General features: G+C 35.9%; 1 protein-coding gene across 8 annotated transcripts in view; it reads left to right on the top strand.

The window, feature by feature from the left end:
- The window catches only part of Mtdh (metadherin), a 58,669-nt gene that overhangs the window by 19,489 nt on the left and 18,274 nt on the right, over positions 1-20,906 (top strand). Inside the window, exons 3-8 of one of the 8 annotated variants that reach the window (XM_052161071.1) lie at positions 10,113-10,197; positions 10,895-11,071; positions 12,434-12,499; positions 13,769-14,005; positions 16,901-16,990; positions 19,203-19,301. In XM_052161071.1, the coding sequence (XP_052017031.1) occupies positions 10,113-10,197; positions 10,895-11,071; positions 12,434-12,499; positions 13,769-14,005; positions 16,901-16,990; positions 19,203-19,301 (754 nt within the window). The remainder of the gene's footprint in view (positions 1-10,112; positions 10,198-10,894; positions 11,072-12,433; positions 12,500-13,768; positions 14,006-16,900; positions 16,991-19,202; positions 19,302-20,906) is intronic. The other 7 variants (XM_052161075.1, XM_052161072.1, XM_052161073.1 and 4 more) reach the window with 7 other exon arrangements.

Here is a 20,906-nt window from a genome sequence, read left to right on the forward strand (position 1 = left end):
GGTAGTGTAAACCTTTCATCTCAGCACTGTAGTTGGCAGCTAGATCTCTGTGTATTCAAGACCAGCCAGGGCTACATAGGACACCCTTGTCTTTTAAAACAAAACAAAGACCATTAAATATCCATATTCATTCAAAGTTACTTTAAATATGGTAGAGTATGAAAAAGTTTTAAAGATTTATTTTATGTGTATGGGTGTTATGCCTCTGTGTGTGTGTGTGTGTGTGTGTGTGTGTGTGTGTACACACACGACACACACACACACACACACACGCGCATGCGTGCACATGCATGTGTAATGCACATGGAAGCTAGAAGAGGGCGTTGGATTCTCTGAAACTTTAGTTACAGATAGTTTATTTGCCAAAAATACTTCATGTTTTGTCAGTGATCTTAGAAGACATTTCACAGGTTTTTTTTTTTCCTTTTATGATGTTTGGTTGTTTATTTAAATATATGCCTGTGTAAGTTTATGTGCATGGTGTGCCTGCAGATACATGAGAAGGTCAGGGGCAGGGGAATCAAATACCTGATACAGTTCCAAGTTGCCAACATGGGTGCTGAGAACCACCTTGGATCTTCTACAAAACAAGCCTTTTAACTAGTGAGCCATCTTTCTAGCCCCACACTCCAGTTTTGAACCTGATCTAAAATTCCTGCCTATGGAACTAGCCTGATCTAACCTTTTTCAGGTCCTGCCACATTGATCTTTTCTTTTTCTTTTCTTTTTTTTTTTTTTTAAGAGTTTTATCTTGAAAGAAATAAAAAATGTACTAAATTGGGCATGTACCTTAGTTAGGGTTTTTATTACTGTAAAGAGACATCATTACCAAGGCAACTCTTATAAAGGACATTTAATTGGGGCTGGCTTACAGTGACTGAGGTTCAATTCATTATTATCATGGCAGGAAGCATGGCAGCATCAAAGCAGGAATGGCACTGGAGAAGCAGAAATTCTCCACCTTGTTCCAAAGGCAAACAGAAGGCTGGCTTCCAGGCACCTAAGAGGAGGGTCTCAAAGCCCACACCCACAGTGGCATACTTCCACACTTCCTTCAGCATGGCCACACCACCTAATAGTACCACTCCCTAGGACAAACTTATTCAAAGCACCACAGCATGACAACCATGCTTTAATCCCAGCACTCAGGAGGCAGAGGCAGCTGTATTTCTGTGAGTTCCGGGACAACTAGAGTTACATAGTGAGACCTTGTCTTTAAAAAACAAAACAAAACAACAACAACAACAACAAAACCCTACATACAGCTACAATCAAATTTTATAATAATTTCCTCATTCCCAAAAGAAATCTCATGTCTTTTAGCAATTATTTGTTTTCTTTTTTCCTTCTAATCATTTCCAACCCTGGAAACACTAATCTGATATAATAGTGAGGGAGAATGCTCAGAATTATCTGAAGAGGGGAGAGAACAATCCTTCCCACTTCTCCATTGATTGGATAGATCCTTGTGTGAGCCAGGGATGGAGCTCAGTAATAGATCATTTGGGTTAAAGCCCCAACACCACAAAATAAAACTTATTCACACATCTGTGAACATCTCTGCATTTTCTTCATGTTCCATAATAAAAACAAGTTATTGCAGTAAATTGGACACAGAAGTAGATAGTTATTCAAATAAATATTAAAGGTGTTTAAAAGATATGATGTTCTCACATTGTCATTTGTTGTGAAAAATGCCACTCTATAGGTATAATTATATAGATAGATAATTGTGATTATTTTGAAATACATTAGCATAACTAAATAAATAAATCCTTAGTGTCTAAAAGTATTCTCTGACCAAGAGGTTTGAGAATTGTGACCAAACAAAACAATCCAAAGCAGCATACATTGAAACAAGGATCAACTAGAATAGCCTATGGTGATGCTGAATGCCTCTTGCATACACAGAGTGCTTATTTGCTTACATTTGTGTAATGCATCTTAGAAAATAGAGTCAGAATTTAAGAGCTTTACAAGTCATGGCTGTTTAAGTATAGACACATTCTAAGTATTTAAGTGAGTTTACCTGGATTCACAATTGAATGTTGGAACTATTATTTGCATATTTTGAGTAATTCCTAAGGAGGTTCTAAGAATTTCTAAGGAATTCTCTAAACTTGCCTCATTGTTTTTATTATTTTATTTTCAGAAGAAAATGAAGGTGGATAAATGCACTAGTATAGATTTACTGGGAGTTAAGCATTAAGAAGGTAGCCCTTACTCCTGAGTGTGTGAATAAGTGAGTCTCTTGATTTTTGTGCTTTCTCTCTTGGGCTCTTCTATTTATTGGTTTGCCTTGTCCAACTTTGATGTGACTGTCATTGTTTTATCTTACCGTGTTTTATTTTGCTATGTTTTGTTGTTATCTCCAGATAACATAGCAATTTGTTCCTTTTCTAATAAGGGACAAAGGGAATAGATCCAAATAGGAGGGGAAACTGGAAGGAGGAGATAGAGGAGGAAGAGGAGGAGGAAAACTATAGTCAGGATATATTGTATGAGAAAAGAATGTATTTTCAATATAAAGAGGGGAAAGATAGCACTTAAAGATGAGAATTTTTCCTAATATCTGTTTTCTTTTGTATTTGGCACAGCTGATATTCACTGGCATTTAGTTCTCTGTACTTAGCTTCAAAAATGACATCTGACACATAAATGACATCTGACACATAGCAGATAGCTTATAAATCTTGGTTATATGGAGCTAATTCAAGAAAGGACTGGGTTTTTATTGACACAATATTTGTACTTATTTATGGAGTTTAACAACATAAATCAATACAAATATGTAATTGTCAAATCAGAGTAATCAGTGTCTTCCATCTTTTCAAATACTACCATTTCTGTTTAGTGAGTATCTTCAATCTCTTTTCTAGGAGTTATTTTGAAAATGTATAATTAATTGTTGTAAACTATTATTCTGTTCTGGAGAACATTAGTACTATTGCCCCCAGTTCTGTGTACCTCTATCATCTTCCATACACTTACCCTTTAGTGACCTCTATTCTACTTTATATTTCCATGTTACTAACTTTTTTTTAAAGATTTATTTATTTTATGTGTATGAGTACACTGCAGCTGTCTTCACATACACACCAGAAGACTGCATCAGATATCATTACAGATGGCTGTGAGCCACCATGTGGTTGCTGTGAATTGAACTCAGGACCTCTGGAAGAGCAGTTAGTGCTCTTAACCACTGAGTTCCTTACTAACTCTTAAAATCTCCCAGTTGAATGGAAGCATGCAGTGTCTCCTTGACAGAATGATTTCACTTCCTTGGATATATATCTAATCAGAGTATTGCTAAATTATATGGTAGGTTTACTATTATTTTTGAGAACCTTTCATAATATTTGTGGTACTGACTCTATCAGTTTACATTCCCAAGAGTACAGTTTCTTTGTTTATAGCTCACCGTCATGCGTGTGTGTATGCACATGTGAGTAGGCATGTGTGTGCCACAATATGTACATGGAGGTCAGAAACAACATTTGGGAATTGATTTTTCTCCTACCTCGTTGAAGCAGAGTCTCTTGATTCTGCTGCCCTGCATACTCCTGTCTCTGCCTCTTTATTCCTCAATGTAGTTCTGAGATTACAGCCACTACATTAAATGGGTTCTGCAGGTTCTGGAGAAAAATCAGATCTTGAGCTTGCATTACAAGCATTTAGATCTGCTGAACCATCTCTCTGCCCTGCAGATAGACGGCTAATTCATGAATGATCACACCAGGACCAGCTAATAAACTTTACTTAGGGCCATTCAGTGCTTATAAAGTTTTAGGGGATGGGAAAATGTCATTGGGCTTAGAGTACCTGGGAAGCTTCATAAGCTTTTCAGGAGAAGCATTTCAGGAATCTCGAATGTGGATTGGACAGGTTCTTATTAGAAGAAAAGAAATTGATCCTGTAATCTTATTGAGGCTATGTGACATTCCTCAGGTTGAGGCAAATGTGAGCTTAGAATTCCCCAGAGAAGGAGAAGCCCTGCTAGGGAAGGGAATCCCCCATTACGAGACAAACCCTGGAAGACTATATATAGGTCAATGGTAGACTTTGACCTTAATTAGCAGTTTTCCCACAGTGGCCCTTGTTTTGTTTTATTGATAAGAGCCATTCTAATTGAGGTAAACTAATATCTCACTGTAGTTTTGAGTTACATTTCCCTGATGATTGGGGTGTTGCTCATTTCTTCATATGCTTATTGGCCATGCCGTCTTTTCAGAAATGTCTATTCAGCAGATTATATATATATATATTTTTTTTTTTTTAAATCAAATTATTTAGGATTTCTAATGTTACGCTGTTTGGAAAAGATTTACAATAATCTACGTGATTTCATGGAGGAACATGACAACAAAATATGGTTGGGAGAATAATTACCAGAAAGCTAAACTATTGTGTCAAGGTGTCCCCTAGACGTCTTAGCTACAGTAGATCTCCTTAAAAGTATAAGACAGTAAAATGGGATCTTAGGTGCACAGGCCTGTTATCCCAGCCACATGAGAGACCAAGACAAGAAAATCACAAGTTTAAGGCTTGCCTGTGCTGCAGAGTTAGGGCTAGAGATAGAGTTCAGAGGGAGAATGTTCATATAACATGAATGTACTCTATACACAAAGGAAGACTTTGTCAGTAAGATAACCGGGGCAAATAACTATGTATTGCATGTTAATCTTAAAACTTTACTTGAATATTATTCTGTCTCATCTGAATGTACATTTTTGGTAAAAACTTTTAGAGATAGTGGTAAAGTTAAAGCATATTTAAGTCTAGTCCAAGGTGGTATTTACTGACAAATCTTAGTATACCGGAGTGAGTATTAATCTATCTTTATTTTTTTTATTCAGTTTCTATCTTTGGGGGGTATACCACTCAATTTAATCTCAGAGGGGCATGGATAAGGCATTATTTATAGGAACATGGATATCCTGTGGCTACATGACTGAAGAAAAAAACAATACTCAGCCTCATCTTCTGGCTCTTGTATCCTTTTCCAAAACTCCTCTTCCATGGTGTTCTTTAAGCCCTCAAGGGAGTGACACAGATGTCCCATGTAGGGCTGAGCATTTCAGTCACTTATTCTCAGTATTTTGAACAGTTACAACTTTCTGAAATAACCACTGTCCATTGCAAAAAGAAGCTTCTCTTACCAAAGCTGACAGCAGCACTAATCTCCTGGAATAAACTAATATTTAGAAAGCACGTGGAGAGTTACAAGATCTTTCTTTCTTTCTTTCTTTCTTTCTTATTTTTTATTTTTTATTTATTTATTTTTTTGAGACAGGGTTTCTCTGTGTAGCCCTGGCTGTCCTGGAACTCATTCTGTAGACCAACCAGGCTGGCCTTGAACTCAGAAATCTGCCTGCCTCTGCCTCACGAATGCTGGAATTACAGGGGTGCACCACCAGTCCTGGCTTACTGCATGTTTCTTTAACAAAACCATTGTAGCTTCCTTACTAAAGCCTATGGCCTCATCCTCACCACCCCCTTTTTAATGTTTACAGAACTAAATGTGAATTCCTTCCTGTGGAGCAGGCCTCAGATCCAGTCAAAGTTATTGGTTACTCCCATACCAGTTGTTCAACTATTGCACCACTTAGCACCTCTTGCCTGGCAGAGTGAGACCATTAATGACCATTCTCCCCAAGCAGCCTAGGTAGCACCTTCTAGCATTTGAAAGCAAGACAGCAGAAAGGAAGCTTTTTAGCTCACCTCTACCTTGATTTGTCTACTACATAAATCATTTTACATTTAATTATCATTATTAAATATGCTTTGGCAATTAGTTAAACTAACAGGGTATTTGTAAATGCCAAGTCTGGATTTAGAACTGGACTTTATGCTTAGTTTCACACTTAGTAACCCATGATTGTAGACAGACAGTTTCTGCAGGTATTTCTCCTTATACCCTCAAATTCCTTAATTGTAAAGGAGTGTTTACTATAGTTTCTAGAGACATACTGTTGATATAGCAACCACTAGCCACATGTGGATATTAAATACTCAAAATTAATCTGAATTGAGATGAAGTATACTGTATATACTAGGTTTCAGACAAGATTAGCCGTGGTTACTCCAGATATCAGACTTATATTACCCTCGTTAATTCGCTAAAATATTTTTAATAATAGTTTATTCATTGAAATCCCAAATCTATCCTGATTTCTTTGCTTTGCTTTGCTTTGCTTTTCTCTTTTCTTTTCTCTTTTCTTTTCTTTTCTCTTTTCTTTTTCTTTTCTTTTCTTTTCTTTTTTAACAAAGCAAGTGTTAGCAGAGCAGTCCATCAGTTCACTTTTATGTAGTTTAACCCTGAGTAAATGTTGGCGGTATGGTTGTCACAAAATCATCTGGCTTTAAAGCTTAAAACACTGATTTCTCTAGTACTGAATAGACTCTGGACTGTAACAGCTACTCAGTGTGTTACCTTTTCTTTTGAATCATAATGACAAGATAAGTAGTTCAGTGAGGAAAGGGAGCTGTGGAATGCCTGCTAATGGAGTCAAGGTTTCTATTTAGGGCTAAAGAAAATTGTAATGGTAGTTTTACAAGTACTTTGAATATATGAAAGCCACTGAATTCTTTGAAAAGTTTAATTATTTTAAAAAGTAGATATGAACAATCTGGTAAATATAATAAAGTAGTATGCTAAATATAACACATGATAATAAAAACTTTTTTTAAAACCAAAATCAGATCAGTTATAAAGAGAATAAAACAACTTGTAAAAAATAATATTTTTTAAAAATAGATTGTCATGTCAAAAACAGTTTTTACTACATTTCACAATTCACAATTTAAAAATACAGTCGTCCCTCAATCTGTGTGGTCTTGGCACCTGAACTCCATGCAGATACCAGTATTCTTTAGGTACTTAAATCCCTTATACTACACAATGTTGCTGTGTCTGTAATATCTATCACATATATCTTCCCATACTTTTAGTTGTGTCTAAATTATTTATAGTGCTTAACAATATATGATATATAAATAGTTTTCACACTGTATTATTCAGGGAATGCTGACCAAAAAGTCTGTACTCGTGTACAGGAGTATTTTTATTCCATGTATTTCCAACATGAAGTGGTTGGAACTGTAGATGAGAAACTCACAAGTGTATAAGGCTGACTCTCTTTGCAAGTTCCTCATAGATAGGGAATGCACTTTGACGCCATCTATTCAGTTCATTCAAACTATACTATTGCTTATTCATATTATAAATATCTTGTAATTAAAATGTAACCCATAACTTCAAGATGGTATACAGTAAGATGCTTTTCAGCCATCTGAAGTTCTTCAGGTGAAAATTTTTTGTTTAGCTCTGTACCCCATTTTTTAATAGAGTTATTTGGTTTTCTGGGGTCTAACTTCTTGAGTTCTTTATATATATTCGATATTAGCCCTCTATCTGATGTAGGGTTGGTGAAGATCTTTTCCCAATTTGTTGGTTGCCGATTTGTCCTTTTGATGGTATCCTTTGCCTTACAGAAACTTTGCAATTTTATGAGGTCCCATTTGTCAATTCTTGATCTTAGAGCATAAGCTATTGTTCTGTTCGGGAACTTTCCCCCTGTACCGATGTCCTCAGGGGTCTTCCCCAGTTTCTTTTCTATTAGCTTCAGAGTGTCTGGCTTTATGTGGAGGTCCTTGATCCATTTGGAGTTGAGCTTAGTACAAGGAGACAAGGATGGATCAATTCCCATTCTTCTGCATGCTGGCCTCCAGTTGAACCAACACCATTTGTTGAAAAGGCTATCTTTTTTCCACTGGATGTGTTCAGCCCCTTTGTTGAAGATCAAGTGGCCATTGGTGTGTGGGTTCATTTCTGGATCCTCAATCTTATTCCATTGATCCACCTGCCTGTCACTGTACCAATACCATGCAGTTTTTAACACTATTGCTCTGTAGTACTGCTTGAGGTCAGGGATACTGATTCCCCCAGAATATCTTTTGTTGTTGAGAATAGTTTTAGCTATCCTGGGTTTTTTGTTATTCCAGATGAATTTGAGAATTGCTCTTTCTAACTCTATGAAGAACTGAGTTGGGGTTTTGATGGGTATTGCGTTGAATCTGTATATTGCTTTTGGCAAAATGACCATTTTAACTATATTAATCCTGCCAATCCATGAGCATGGAAGATTTTTCCATTTTCTGAGGTCTTCTTCCATTTCCTTCTTCAGAGACTTGAAGTTCTTGTCATACAGATCTTTCACTTGTTTGGTCAGAGTCACACCAAGGTATTTGTGGCTATTGTGAAGGGTGTCATTTCCCTAATTTCTTTCTCAGCCTGCTTATCCTTTGAGTATAGGAAGGCTCAACATCATTAGTCATTAGGGAAATGCAAATCAAAACAACTCTGAGATTTCACCTCACACCAGTCAGAATGGCTAAAATTAAAAACTCAGGAGACAGCAGGTATTGGCAAGGATGTAGAGAAAGAGGAACACTCCTCCACTGCTGGTGGGGTTGCAAATTGGTACAACCAATCTGGAAATCAGTCTGGTGGTTCCTCGGAAAACTGGGCACATCACTTCCGGAGGATCCTGCTATACCACTCCTGGGCATATACCCAGAGGATTCCCCAGCATGTAATAAGGATACGTGCTCCACTATGTTCATAGCAGCCCTATTTGTAATAGCCAGAAGCTGGAAAGAACCCAGGTATCCCTCAAAAGAAGAGTGGATGCAAAAAAAAAAATATATATATAGTATATATACACAATGAAGTACTATTCAGCCATTAGAAATAATGAATTCATGAAATTCTTAGACAAATGGATGGAGCTGGAGAACATCATACTAAGTGAGGTAACCCAGTCTCAAAAGATCAATCATGGTATGCACTCACTAATAAGAGGATATTAGCCTAGAAAAATTGGAATACCCAAAACATAATCCACACATCAAATGAGGTACAAGAAGAAAGGAGGAGTGGCCCCTGGTTATGGAAAGACTCAGTGTAGCAGTATAGGGCAAAACCAGAACAGGGAAGTGGGAAGGGGTGGATGGGGGAACAGGAGGAGGGAAGAGGGCTTATGGGACTTTCAGGGAGTGGGGGGCCAGAAAAGGGGAAATCATTTGAAATGTAAATAAAAAATATATCGAATTAAAAATAGATGGTATACAGTAATGAGTGAATAGCTAATCTCAGTGACTAAATGAGTGACTACAATATATATATAACCAAATGTTTAAAGCTGGGTATGGTGGTACACACCTATATACCAAGTGTGTCAGTACAATAATTCCAACACTCCAGAGGAAGAGGCAAGAAGCTTAGGAATTTGAGGTCATCCTCTGCTATATTTGAGATCAGCTTAGGGTAAAGGAGAGCTAATCTCAATAAAACAACAGCACCAAAACCCTACTATATTGTTAATGTTATTTCTTTTCTGGAGCCACCTATCTAAATTCAGAAATCATGTAGAGTTTTGGCACACCTTTGAAAGGAGCATATAAAATTAGCAGTAAGGAGTTGGAAGACTGTTCCAGAATTTATGTATCTTGTGTTAGAATTTTTATTTTTATTGGGCTGTTAAGCATATGCACTCTGAGGGGTTTTTTTCCCATGTTGCTTTGAAACTGACCAAATAATCTCTGCTTTATACAGTTGATTCATTGCAGTACATAGGATCTATCAGCAATATATCTTGTGCAATCAAACCACTATTTGGTACATAATTTTCCTTCAGAAAATGATGGTAGATTATAATTTCATTGTTCCTAGAGCAGCCTAATACAGTATTATATTTCTATTGTAATGTAGGACACATTTTGTGTAAGAGCATAGTGTGGTTTTGGAGCCAAGAAAACCTTGAATTTTTACTTACTAAATTTAATTCTGACACAGTAGAGCCTGTTCTACCTTTGTTTTTCATATCTAAAATGGGGTAATACCTTCTGTATTTTTAAACAATAAATTAGAAAATTACTGTAATTATAAAGTAACCAGTCAATTATAACCTCATTGCCACTTAATACGCTGTTTTTTTTTTTTTAAATCAAGCTGAAATATCTTAGTTGTCAGTTTCATACATTTCATTATGTATTTTACTGGCTCCTACCTTTTCAAAAACAATAAGTAATATTCTATTTTACTATTTCAGTCAAAGAAAAATAAGAAGAAATCAAAGTCAGATGCTAAAGCAGTGCAGAACAGCTCACGCCATGACGGGAAGGAGGTTGATGAAGGTATCTGAGCAGGGAAGGCCTGTAGACAGTGATTGAACTTTTCAGACTGAGCTGTGTGCTATAAAAGCTGCGTTTGTTTCACTTAATCTTGTATGTAGCTCTTCTTAATTGCCATAAATTTTTTCATAAAGATCTGTGATGTTGTTAACAAACACTTGGTTATCTAAATCCTTTAAGCATCTAATAGTGCTTATTTATCCTTTAAATGTATGTTTGCTCAATACTGTGAGCAATTGAGAGACCATTCATCTTGTCTTTGTTTCCTAAAAATATGGTTTGCAGTTTCCCATTTTTCTTAAATATACCATTCCTAGAAGGCTGTGTGCAAAATTCTTGAATAAGCCATTTATTATTACACCCTAAACTCATGGATCAGGAGCAGATAAAGCTCTCCTGTCACTTCTACCCAACAGGATAAAAAGATAAGAGACGATTCTTTTCTATCACTTTTTCTAAACTGTAGTTGACACATTTTGTTAAAAACAAAACTAGAATAAAAATAGTTTTTTGCCTACCTAGTATAATATGAGATTAGGATAAATTCTTAGGGTAAATTAATATAATCAGCACTCTTGGTTTTTAGCTTAATATCTAAATTTATTATATCTGTCCCGTCTCATTTTTTTTTTCCCTCAAAACTACAACTTTTTTGTCTTCCCCTTAACTGAATAACATCTTTTTTCTCGGGCTATGTCAGGAGCCTGGGAAACTAAAATTAGTCACAGAGAGAAACGACAGCAGCGTAAACGTGATAAAGTGCTGACTGATTCTGGTTCATTGGATTCAACTATCCCTGGGATAGAAAATACCACCACAGTTACCACCGAGCAACTTACAACTGCATCCTTTCCTGTTGGTTCCAAGAAGAATAAAGGTATATTAGTGGAACATAAGAGTGGTACATCAAATCAAACTCCTTTAAGTCAGATGTACAAAATATGTCACAATCTTTTGAACTGCTAACTTTGTGCTGATATACCCTTCTTCATGAGAGTATTGTGAACCACATCCTGGTTTACCACACAACAGCAGTGTTGTTAATAATGCCTAATGAATGGCTTATTAAATTAAAATTTGCCTTTCTGCCTTGAGTCACGTTAGAGAATGTTGTTGCTTCTTTTCCTTGTGTGTGTTGCTTTGCCCCAGTCCTCTTACATCTCCATTCCTTTCAGTGGATAAGACATTGATTAAATGGAATACTTAATCACCATTCTGCATGCTGGGCACTTTCATTCCAAGATGACGCAAGCATGTTCTGGCTAGTGCAGGTCCTGTCTATCCAGCCCAGTGTTCTGGCTACTGCAGGTCCTGTCTATCCAGCCGTTTTTGTTTTGTTTCTGGCAACTATATAGGTATTAATAAAGCTAAACCAGAATTTCAAAGATGATTGAGCCAATGTCCTTCCTACCAAGTACTCAGATGCGTAAGAAATCTAATATTGAGAGCTACTTCATGGAAGCACTAGTTTATTTCCTTTGTCTTTTGTTAGTGACCTCCCTGTTTCCTGTCTCTCGGTTGTTAGCAGATCACCTTCCTAACCTTGTTTGTTTGTTTGTTTGGTCTGCTGACTTACTGAAATTGTTGCTGTAGTGCAATAGTGAGCATTCCTTATTCATTCTGCTGTCATATGTTACCAGTGCTTTGAGCTCTGTGCTGGTGACTCTCGCTGACTTGGGCATGCCTTCCCTGCTTGCACCTTGTGTTTTTTGGGATTTGAGTTAGTTTAGTTTGGTTTTGGTACATTGTGATAATTGTGCTTATTTTGTGCCAGAGATTTGGAATTTTTATGTTGAAATACACATTTTCACTTTTTACCCATATTTCCTATGTTAATCCCAAATGTGGCAGTACTTTCCTTAAGTTGATGTGCTTGCTTCTGGGATTATTGAAAGGCAGCTCATGTTAAGATGAGGCAAGTTGAATCCAATTTCAGAGCTCAATTTTTCAGTTCCTACCTAAAAGAACCTTCAGAATTCAGAGGCATTGCGTAATAAAGCTCACTACTTATATCTGGGCAGTTTTCTAGGATTTGGCATTTTAATTAATTAAAAGTGTGGTAACTAAAAAAAAAAGAAGACTCCCTGTGAACATGTGAAATATGTTGTAAAATCACTTTTTCCAATGTCAACTGGCACTTGAAGGATTTATTATAAATCACAATTGTATGTTCCCCCTGATTTAATGTGCATAGTGGCCTGTTTAGTATTAAATAAATTTTATTTTTATTTCAACCCAGGTGATTCTCATCTAAATGTTCAAGTTAGCAACTTTAAGTCTGGAAAAGGAGATTCTACACTTCAGGGTGAGAGAAATTACATGACACTTAACTTGAAGGCCCATCAAAATAGAAACTTGAATACATGTCTCTTCCTTACATGATGCTAAAGGAAAGAAAAGGGATTAAAGTTACTTTTAATTTCTAAATTAATATCATAATTCAGAGAATTTGAAAAATGGAAAAGGAAAATCATTCACACTTAGGGTTTGGTATGCTGTAGCTCCCCTCACATACATAAAAACATTCAGTAATAATTTATGTACATGTACAGTTCTTCTGCTTGCATCATTGAACCCTCAAGAGAAAGATCCCTGTTGGGCATGAATGTAATATGGGCATGTTTGGGGCAAAAGACTTTTTTCTGTATCTTAAGAAAATGTAGTTCTTATAAATTTTAACTGCCTCCTTGATGGTAGCAAATATGGTATAATGAATATAGTTTAAAGTTATTGAGTGCTTCACAAACAAAAAATTAGCCTAATTCGCTCATTCTTCATCATTGCAGGGAGAGCAATATACCAGCCTAAAAGCAAAAGAGTCACAGGAAAAGCACCTTTTCATTTTGTGCTTGCTCTTAACACCATTGCTTGCTCTGTGCCCTCATGTCTCAATCCTGGCTACCCATCTAGGAGGTGTTTGCTCTCTCTCTCTCTCTCTCTCTCTCTCTCTCTCTCTCTCTCTCTCTCTCTCTCACACACACACACACACACACACACACACACACACACGGCCTGGACTCTGTCCTTGAGGTCCTGAGGTCCTGACATTCATTTGGTCTTGGCTGATGCCATAGAATCTATTTAAATTTCTCATTTGGTTCTAATGTGTAGTCATTATACGTATTATAATATACAAAAGTTTATCTAAGAGCATGTAACTAAAGAGAAGTCTTCATTTTCATAGTGGGTGAGTATTCAGAGTGTACTAGATAAGTGTTTTCAGTTTGTCATTTTGCCATTGAGAGCATCACTAGTATGCATGTTTTGTTGACTTTTAAATTAAGGAATCTGTTAGCCAGGCATTGTGGTGCATGCTTGTAATCCCAGCATATCAAGGAGAACCATGAAACTAATGTAAGCTACATAGTGAGACCCTGTCTCAGAAACCAACTTTAAAACCATGTAAGAACTCCATAGCTTACCATTTTTATACTCAGGCTACTTAAAGGACACTATGAGGGAAAGAAAAAGTACTAAGTACTGATAAGCTGAGCTATCATAGAAATACAAAATTACCCCATTTTTAACAAGAAACCATATATCTGTTTTTAATCGTTACTTTCTTTTCTTTAAGTGTCTTCAGGGTTGAATGAAAATCTTACTGTCAATGGAGGAGGCTGGAGTGAAAAGTCAATAAACCTCTCCTCACAGTTGAGTGCAGCTGAGGAGAAGTGGAACTCTGTCCCACCTGCTTCCACAGGCAAGAGGAAAACAGAGCCATCTGCTTGGACTCAAGATACTGGTGATACTAATGCAAATGGGAAAGACTGGGGAAGGAACTGGAGTGATCGCTCAATATTTGCTGGCATTGGTAAGAACCTTTAGGAAAAATTTTTAATTCATTTAAAATTGGTAATCTGGTACAGCTTGAATTTTTCAGGAATTGTGGAGGAAAGCAAGCCATTAATAGAAATAATCCTAAACTGGACATGTTAATGCATTCCTGTAATCCCAGGCTGGAGGACCAGTAGGTTATCCTCAGTGGCATAATGATTTAGAGAATAGCTTGGGCTATAGGAGATACTGTTAAAAAAAAAAAAAAAAAAAACAATAGACAGACACTAAGAAATACTAGTCCTGCCATGCAAAAGTAATAATGATTATCTTAGACCCTTTGCACAGAATAGAGCAACTAACATGACTAACATTTACTTCCTGTGTAGTGCTTTCACATTCTCATCACATTTGCTCATCAGTAGGGCTAACTGATAGAATTTTGATTGATAGGATTTATTTGTTTATTTATGAGTGCGCTGTGCCTGTCTTCAGACATACCAGAAAAGGGTGATGGTCATGAGTCACCGTGTGGTTGCTGGGAATTGAACTCAGGACCTCTAGAAGAGCAGTCAGTGTGTTCTTAACTGCTGAACTATCTCTCCAGCCCGTAATTGTATATTCTTAGTGATGTCATAAATGTAATGTGTAGACATGGTAGATTTTAGCAGTTTGAATCTAAATAAAAATAGTGAATAAAAGTACTAGTAGTTTATAGCATCCATTTTATAGTCTGTAAATACCTACTATAATGATTTTTCCCTGGATTTTAATGGTAAAAATTAGTAGTTGAGCAGCTTGTTTCTACTGAAAGGCATTGATCTTTTAAGCAACATTTACTTATATATTATAGAAAAATCTTTATTAAATATGGAACGTTGCAAATAAGGGGAAACTATTATCACACCACAGCTGCAGTCAGTTTTTGTATTTGTTTTTCTTCCTCCACTGTGTAATTTTAGGCTTTTACAAAACTAAATTGAGTATGCATTTTTATGTTTCTTTTTCCCCATCCCCAAATTGATAAGAAAGTTTTTACTTGTTCTTATAAGCATGTTTACTTAATGGCACTGTGTACTATGTTATTTAAATATAATATAGTTTACTTACCTATCTCTGTATCATTCTGTATCTCACTTTTTTAAAACTATTTTAGGTAATGTTACATTTAGTGTATTTTTTAGGATAGATTAGGAAAGACTTGGGAAGAACTTGGGTTTTAGAGAACATCGATGTGTTTATTGTCATTTACTCTCATACTTTCATCTTCCAGTGTAAGTGACCATTTATCGTATTCTTACTTACCAAGGCTGAACCCTTTTTTTTTTTTTTTTTTTTTTTTTTTTTAGTTTTGAACTTTTTTTTACTGTTTTGATAAGCATAAATTATTTTGGTTGACTTTTAAATCACTGATGCAGTTAGGTATTTTTCTATGAATTAATTGGTCATTTCTACAGCTTTCACCATTTACCTATTCATGTTCTTTGCCATTTGTCTAATGGCCTTATGCCTCTATAACTTAGCTTAATTTGGGTAGTATTGGATACTAGGAAGTTCTTCTGTTTGTGAGGAAAAACAAAAACAACAACAAAACCCACAACATCTTCCTTAGCTATTAGCTTCCCATCCTTTTTAAAAGACTAATCTCTGAACAAACAAGCAAACTGTGATTCATTCACTAATTCTGTTTCAAGTTGCTCTCCTCACCTGTAATGTCCAAAAACTATCTAGAAATTCAGAAATCTGTCTATAAAAATAATCTCTAAATTCCTACCATCATTTTCAACAGAAAGAACAAAATTAGCATACTAAAAGTATCCTTTCATATTTAGTAAAAGAAATGATTAGGTTTTATGGAATAATGTTAGGAACACTGACCTTGTAATATGTTTCTACCTTACTTATAGAAGCTATATAGTTTCACTACTAGAACATAAATTTAGGTAGTGTTTGGTTAATATTGTTACAGATAAAATAAAGCAGGCAATTAGATAGGTGGGCTTCCCTAGTTGGATTTAAAATTTTGTTGAAATTGCAAGTTTAGGATGGGTCATTGAGGAGGTGTGTATGCGCCTTAGAGTACAGTCATATCAAGTAACAAGCCACCTTTAAAAATGCATACTAACTAGGTGGTTGTCATTGTGTAGGCATCATGGCATGTACTTACACACTAAGAACCTAGGATGTCACTAGGTCAGAAAGTCTCATAGGGCTACATGTGTCTGTAGCCTGCTATTGACCAAAGTGTCATTGTGTTTTCAGAGAAATACCTTGAAAATATTAAAAAGATAGAATAGTATAGTAGAATTAGAATAGACTAGTTCAAGCCAGGCAGTGTGGCGCACGCCTGTAATCCCAGCACTCTGGGAGGCAGAGGCAGGCGGATTTCTGAGTTCGAGGCCAGCCTGGTCTACAAGTGAGTTCCAGGACAGCCAGGGCTACACAGAGAAACCCTGTCTCGGGGAAAAAAAAAAAAGAATAGACTAGTTCAGACAGATGTATTAGGAGTTTATGGACATTTAGTTATATAGCCAGAATGAACCTCATATTTAAATAATTGTGAGAATTGATTGTAATAAATGTCAGGCACCAAGTTTGCTACCTAGCTACCTAGTGTAAAGTACTTGCTTAAATTAAGATAGAAATAATTGTATAGTGGAAAGAGTAGACTTGGAAACAGTTATACCTCAGCAGTTTTCTAAATATTAGCAGATCATTTGCTAGCTCTAAAGTGGCCTAGCAGGGTTGAGAACTCAGTGTATAAAAGAGCCATCCACATAGTAGACACTCTGTAAATAACAACTAGTGCTGTATTATTGGTTCTCATTTTTTAAGGATAATCTTTAAATATTGCTATCATAGTTTTAAATCTGTACATCTTTCTAGTTCTTTGCAAATTGAAGGTTGCAAGTGACGTTCTTTATTTTGCCAGCTGCTTGGTCTAGTGTGGCTAGGGGCACGAGTGCCTCTCAACAGAACTCTGCTTCTTTTGCACCTCTCACACTTAACTCTGCTGTCTCTGGTATGTGAAAACAGTCTTTAATTCACCAAAACATTTTTGTTTAATTTTAGAACTTGTTATTTAGAAAATTGGTTAGCATCATATATTGCTATCAACATAATTAATATATGTAATAGCAAAGGTCTTTTTAAGTTGTAGGGGACATCTAAGTGACGTAGATTCTGTGGTCTAACACTGGCAGTTTATTAGTATAAATATGCCTGGAAGGTCTTCCCTTTAGGTTAGAACAGTAGTTCCTAACCTTCCTAATGCTACATCCCTTTAAAACAATTCATGTTGTGATGACCTCAACCATAAGATTATTTTCATTGCTACTTAATATACCTGTAATTTTGCTACTGTTATGAGTCATAATATAAATATCTGTGTTTTCTGATGGTCTAAAGTGATTCCCATGAAAGGGATCATGACCTACAGATTGTGAACTGCTGGGTTAGGATATGCTTACTACACTCCACCAAACTTCTGCTTAAATTTGGCATATTTCTATTCACTTTTACTTGTTTTGAATTTATAAATAAGCCTCTCAGACACATACACAGTAGTTCTTTTAAGAACCTGTTGATTGGGAGTATACACTATAAACTGTCAATACACTTAAATGGATAGGTCTTTTATAATCAACAGAAGCTACACATATTTATCAAATATGAAGCACTTTGATTTATACTACTTGGTTCACAAAGCTTCCTGTGGACTTCATTTACTAATGATGTTATTTCATGATGTCTGGAACAGTAGCCTAGAATGGGTGTTAGCAGAGTCTGTAAAAGCAAAGAGTAAATAGTTTAGGTTTTGTGAGCTATACTTTCATTTCCACAACTGTCAGCTCAGCTCTGCCATGATCATAAGAAAGCAATTAAGATCAAAGGCAAATAAATATACTGATTTCAAAACACTATTCATTTGACCTTTTCTTCAACCATTTAAAAGTATGAAATTTTTCTTGGTTAATGGACCAATCATGGTTGGAGTTGACCTACAAGATGCAGTTTGCTAACTCCTCATCTTGTTGACCATATTTCATTTCCAGAAGAGCAAGTTGATTATTTCCTTCATTTGATGACTATATAACAGAGAAAGCAGTAGAAGCTATTGAAGTAATGAGGTTATGTTTATGCAACTTGAGTGGCTAATATGCTAAATATTACCACATACGTAGAGTAATGTGTTAAATTTTATATTAAAATATATTACCATTTTGAGTATCTAGATAGACAGTAATTAGCAGTCTCATCTACATAACTAAATGGAAATGTAAATATTAGTGAAAACTATGAGGGAATGACGTGATTGTTAGTTTTATTTATACTAGCCAGGAACCTATATTTCTTAAAATGTTTTTCCTGCCAGTGGCTCTGACTTCCAGTGACTAACAGAGTCACAGAAGGACTCTTAATGCACATGAAATTTGGATTCAGATGGTCTGGCGTGTGTGTGTGTGTGTGTGTGTGTGTGTGTGTGTGTGTGTGTGTGTGTACACCTGATCGCATGCTTTCATTGGCATTCTGAATTAATTTGTAGCCAATGGATTTGTATCTTACTTTCATGGACTTTTATGCCCCCAAAGTATTTTCAGATTTTTGCATAAAAAGTTCTGGACATTGGGCCACCACTGCTTTCATTGAGTTCCCAAGAAACCTTGTAACCCCTCACTCTCATCCCTTTTCCAACAACTCAACTTAGAAAAATAATGTTCTCTTCTTTTCAGTGCATCTGAACATAACTCTCTAAACTTCCAGCAACTCTTGTTTCTCTGACTTTTGTGTGTCTCACCTCTCTGGTTAATTCTCTTTCTTTAACTTTCTGTGGCCTAAAAGTTGAGCTAACTAAAAACATTTTCTAATCATTTTTCTGAGTTTTAAGGATATATGCATACCCTGAAGCATCTAGCATTAAGATTTTTTGTTTTACTGCTTAATCTTTAAGAAGAAAAATGGAACATTTTTTTCAGCATTTTGAAATTTGCAGATAACAAGTCAGATTCTAATTGTTATGGAATGGTGGTGGTGTTGAATTGGTGTAGTTATTATTATACACTATTTAAAATTGCCCTCAATTTTACTTTTACTTTTAATTCTTTTGTTATGTCTAAATTTTCCTTTTAGGAGAAGTAAAAAATAGAGTCCATGTGAAAAGTTTAGAACTTTTGTTATGAAACCTCCTTAGGAAGTTCCATTTTTAATTTTATTGCATTCGTTTTTCATTTAAGGATCTACTGCTGAGCCAGTTTCTCAGTCTACCACTTCTGATTATCAGTGGGATGTTAGCCGTAATCAACCTTATTTCGATGATGAATGGTCTGGGTTAAGTATGTCCTTTTAAATTTTTTCAGTTACTTCTCTGAGAATTTTCTTTTTAGCGTCCTGGATTCATGCTTTATGTCTTAATTTTAATCCTAATTTTTCCCCTTTATAGGTCATAGTAATATAATTTAACACCAACTGTACTACTTGGAACTTGATTCTGAATACTTATGGAACTAAAACTAACTTTCCGTAATGACTAAGGCAGTGTGAGTTTTATCAGTTCTGTAGGACTAATTTTTTAGTTTTTTTTTTCTGTTTTAAATAGTTTTATTTCTCTACTTTTAGTATAAAAGAAGAAATAGACACTATAGTGGTGGCTTTGAATTGTGATATAGATATATTTTTATGCTAGTTGACATCACTTTCATAGCCCAATTTCCAATAGAAACATGTTAAAAAGGTATGTGTGTACGTGCCCCAAAGTGCCAGGAAGCAAAGACAAGGCCAGTCTCTGTGAGTTGAGGCCAGTCTGGTCTGTGTAGGAGTTCCAATCTGATAAGGCTGCATACCAAATCCTGTCTCAAAATAAAAAAATTAAATTGCCTCCATGTTGAAAGAGCTTACTACCTTCATTTAAAATTACAAACTTACAAGGTTCCCCCACCTCCCAGAACTCGAAATTTCCGAATTTATTCTTTCCTCTGAATTTTTATATCACATTCTTTCCTACCGTGTATATATTCCATCATTTGCTCCCTATTTTAGAAAAGAAAATATAGATTTAATGTTTTGTGAAAAAGTTTTTAAATAAGTTTTTAAAATTATCTTCCAGATGTTGTTTGTTCTCTTTGACCTTAATTTAATAGGTTTTGCTTTGTTTTTGAGTTGAAATCTCCTGAAAGAAAAACTTGCTAATTCTTACATACTTGTGGGGGAAGGTCTAATCTAATGAAATAACCCTTGCTAGTCTAGAACTCATAGTGATCCATCTACCCAGGTATTGGAGTTAAAGGCGAGCACCACAGTCCCCAGCCATTGCATGCACTTCTTTGTAGGCGGTTTAGTGTAATGTATGATGAAAGTCATGATTTAGAAGTAGGAATGGTGAGGAAGGTGAGCACAAACCCTCTGCCCAGGACTGGCCCAGATCCTACATCCCACTCAGTATTCAGGTACATTACGTAGACATTGTTGTTCCTCACACTTTTCACATAAAGGAATTGAAGAAAAAAAAATTTTTTTTTTTTTTAATGGAAGAGGAGGAGATTCAGGCCTTGCTGGTCTTGTCTTGCACCACTGGATTTTATTAATTCCTGCTTGTTACAGTCACAGTGAAAATAGTAATCACAAGACATACATATAGGCAAAATGGCACTACACATAAAAATATGTAAATGGAAAAAATGAAATAAAAATAGTTAATGGTCATCATGAAGGCAAGCTTGTAACACAGTGAATGAAGCAGTCCTTAAAGATTGAGATGGGGTTAGAAAGATGACTAGAGAGACCCATATCCAAAGATGGAAAAGATGGGATCAAGACTGAGTTAGTGTGTGTGCGTGTGCGCGCGCGCGCGTGTCTGTGTGTGTGTGTGTGTGTGTGTGTGTGTGTGTGTGTGTTGGGGGAAGAATGCCAACCTTCAATACCAGCATTTTGGAGGTAGAGGT

Source organism: Apodemus sylvaticus, chromosome 17 (assembly GCF_947179515.1).
Source record: "Apodemus sylvaticus chromosome 17, mApoSyl1.1, whole genome shotgun sequence".
Classification (NCBI taxonomy): Eukaryota; Metazoa; Chordata; class Mammalia; order Rodentia; family Muridae; genus Apodemus; species Apodemus sylvaticus.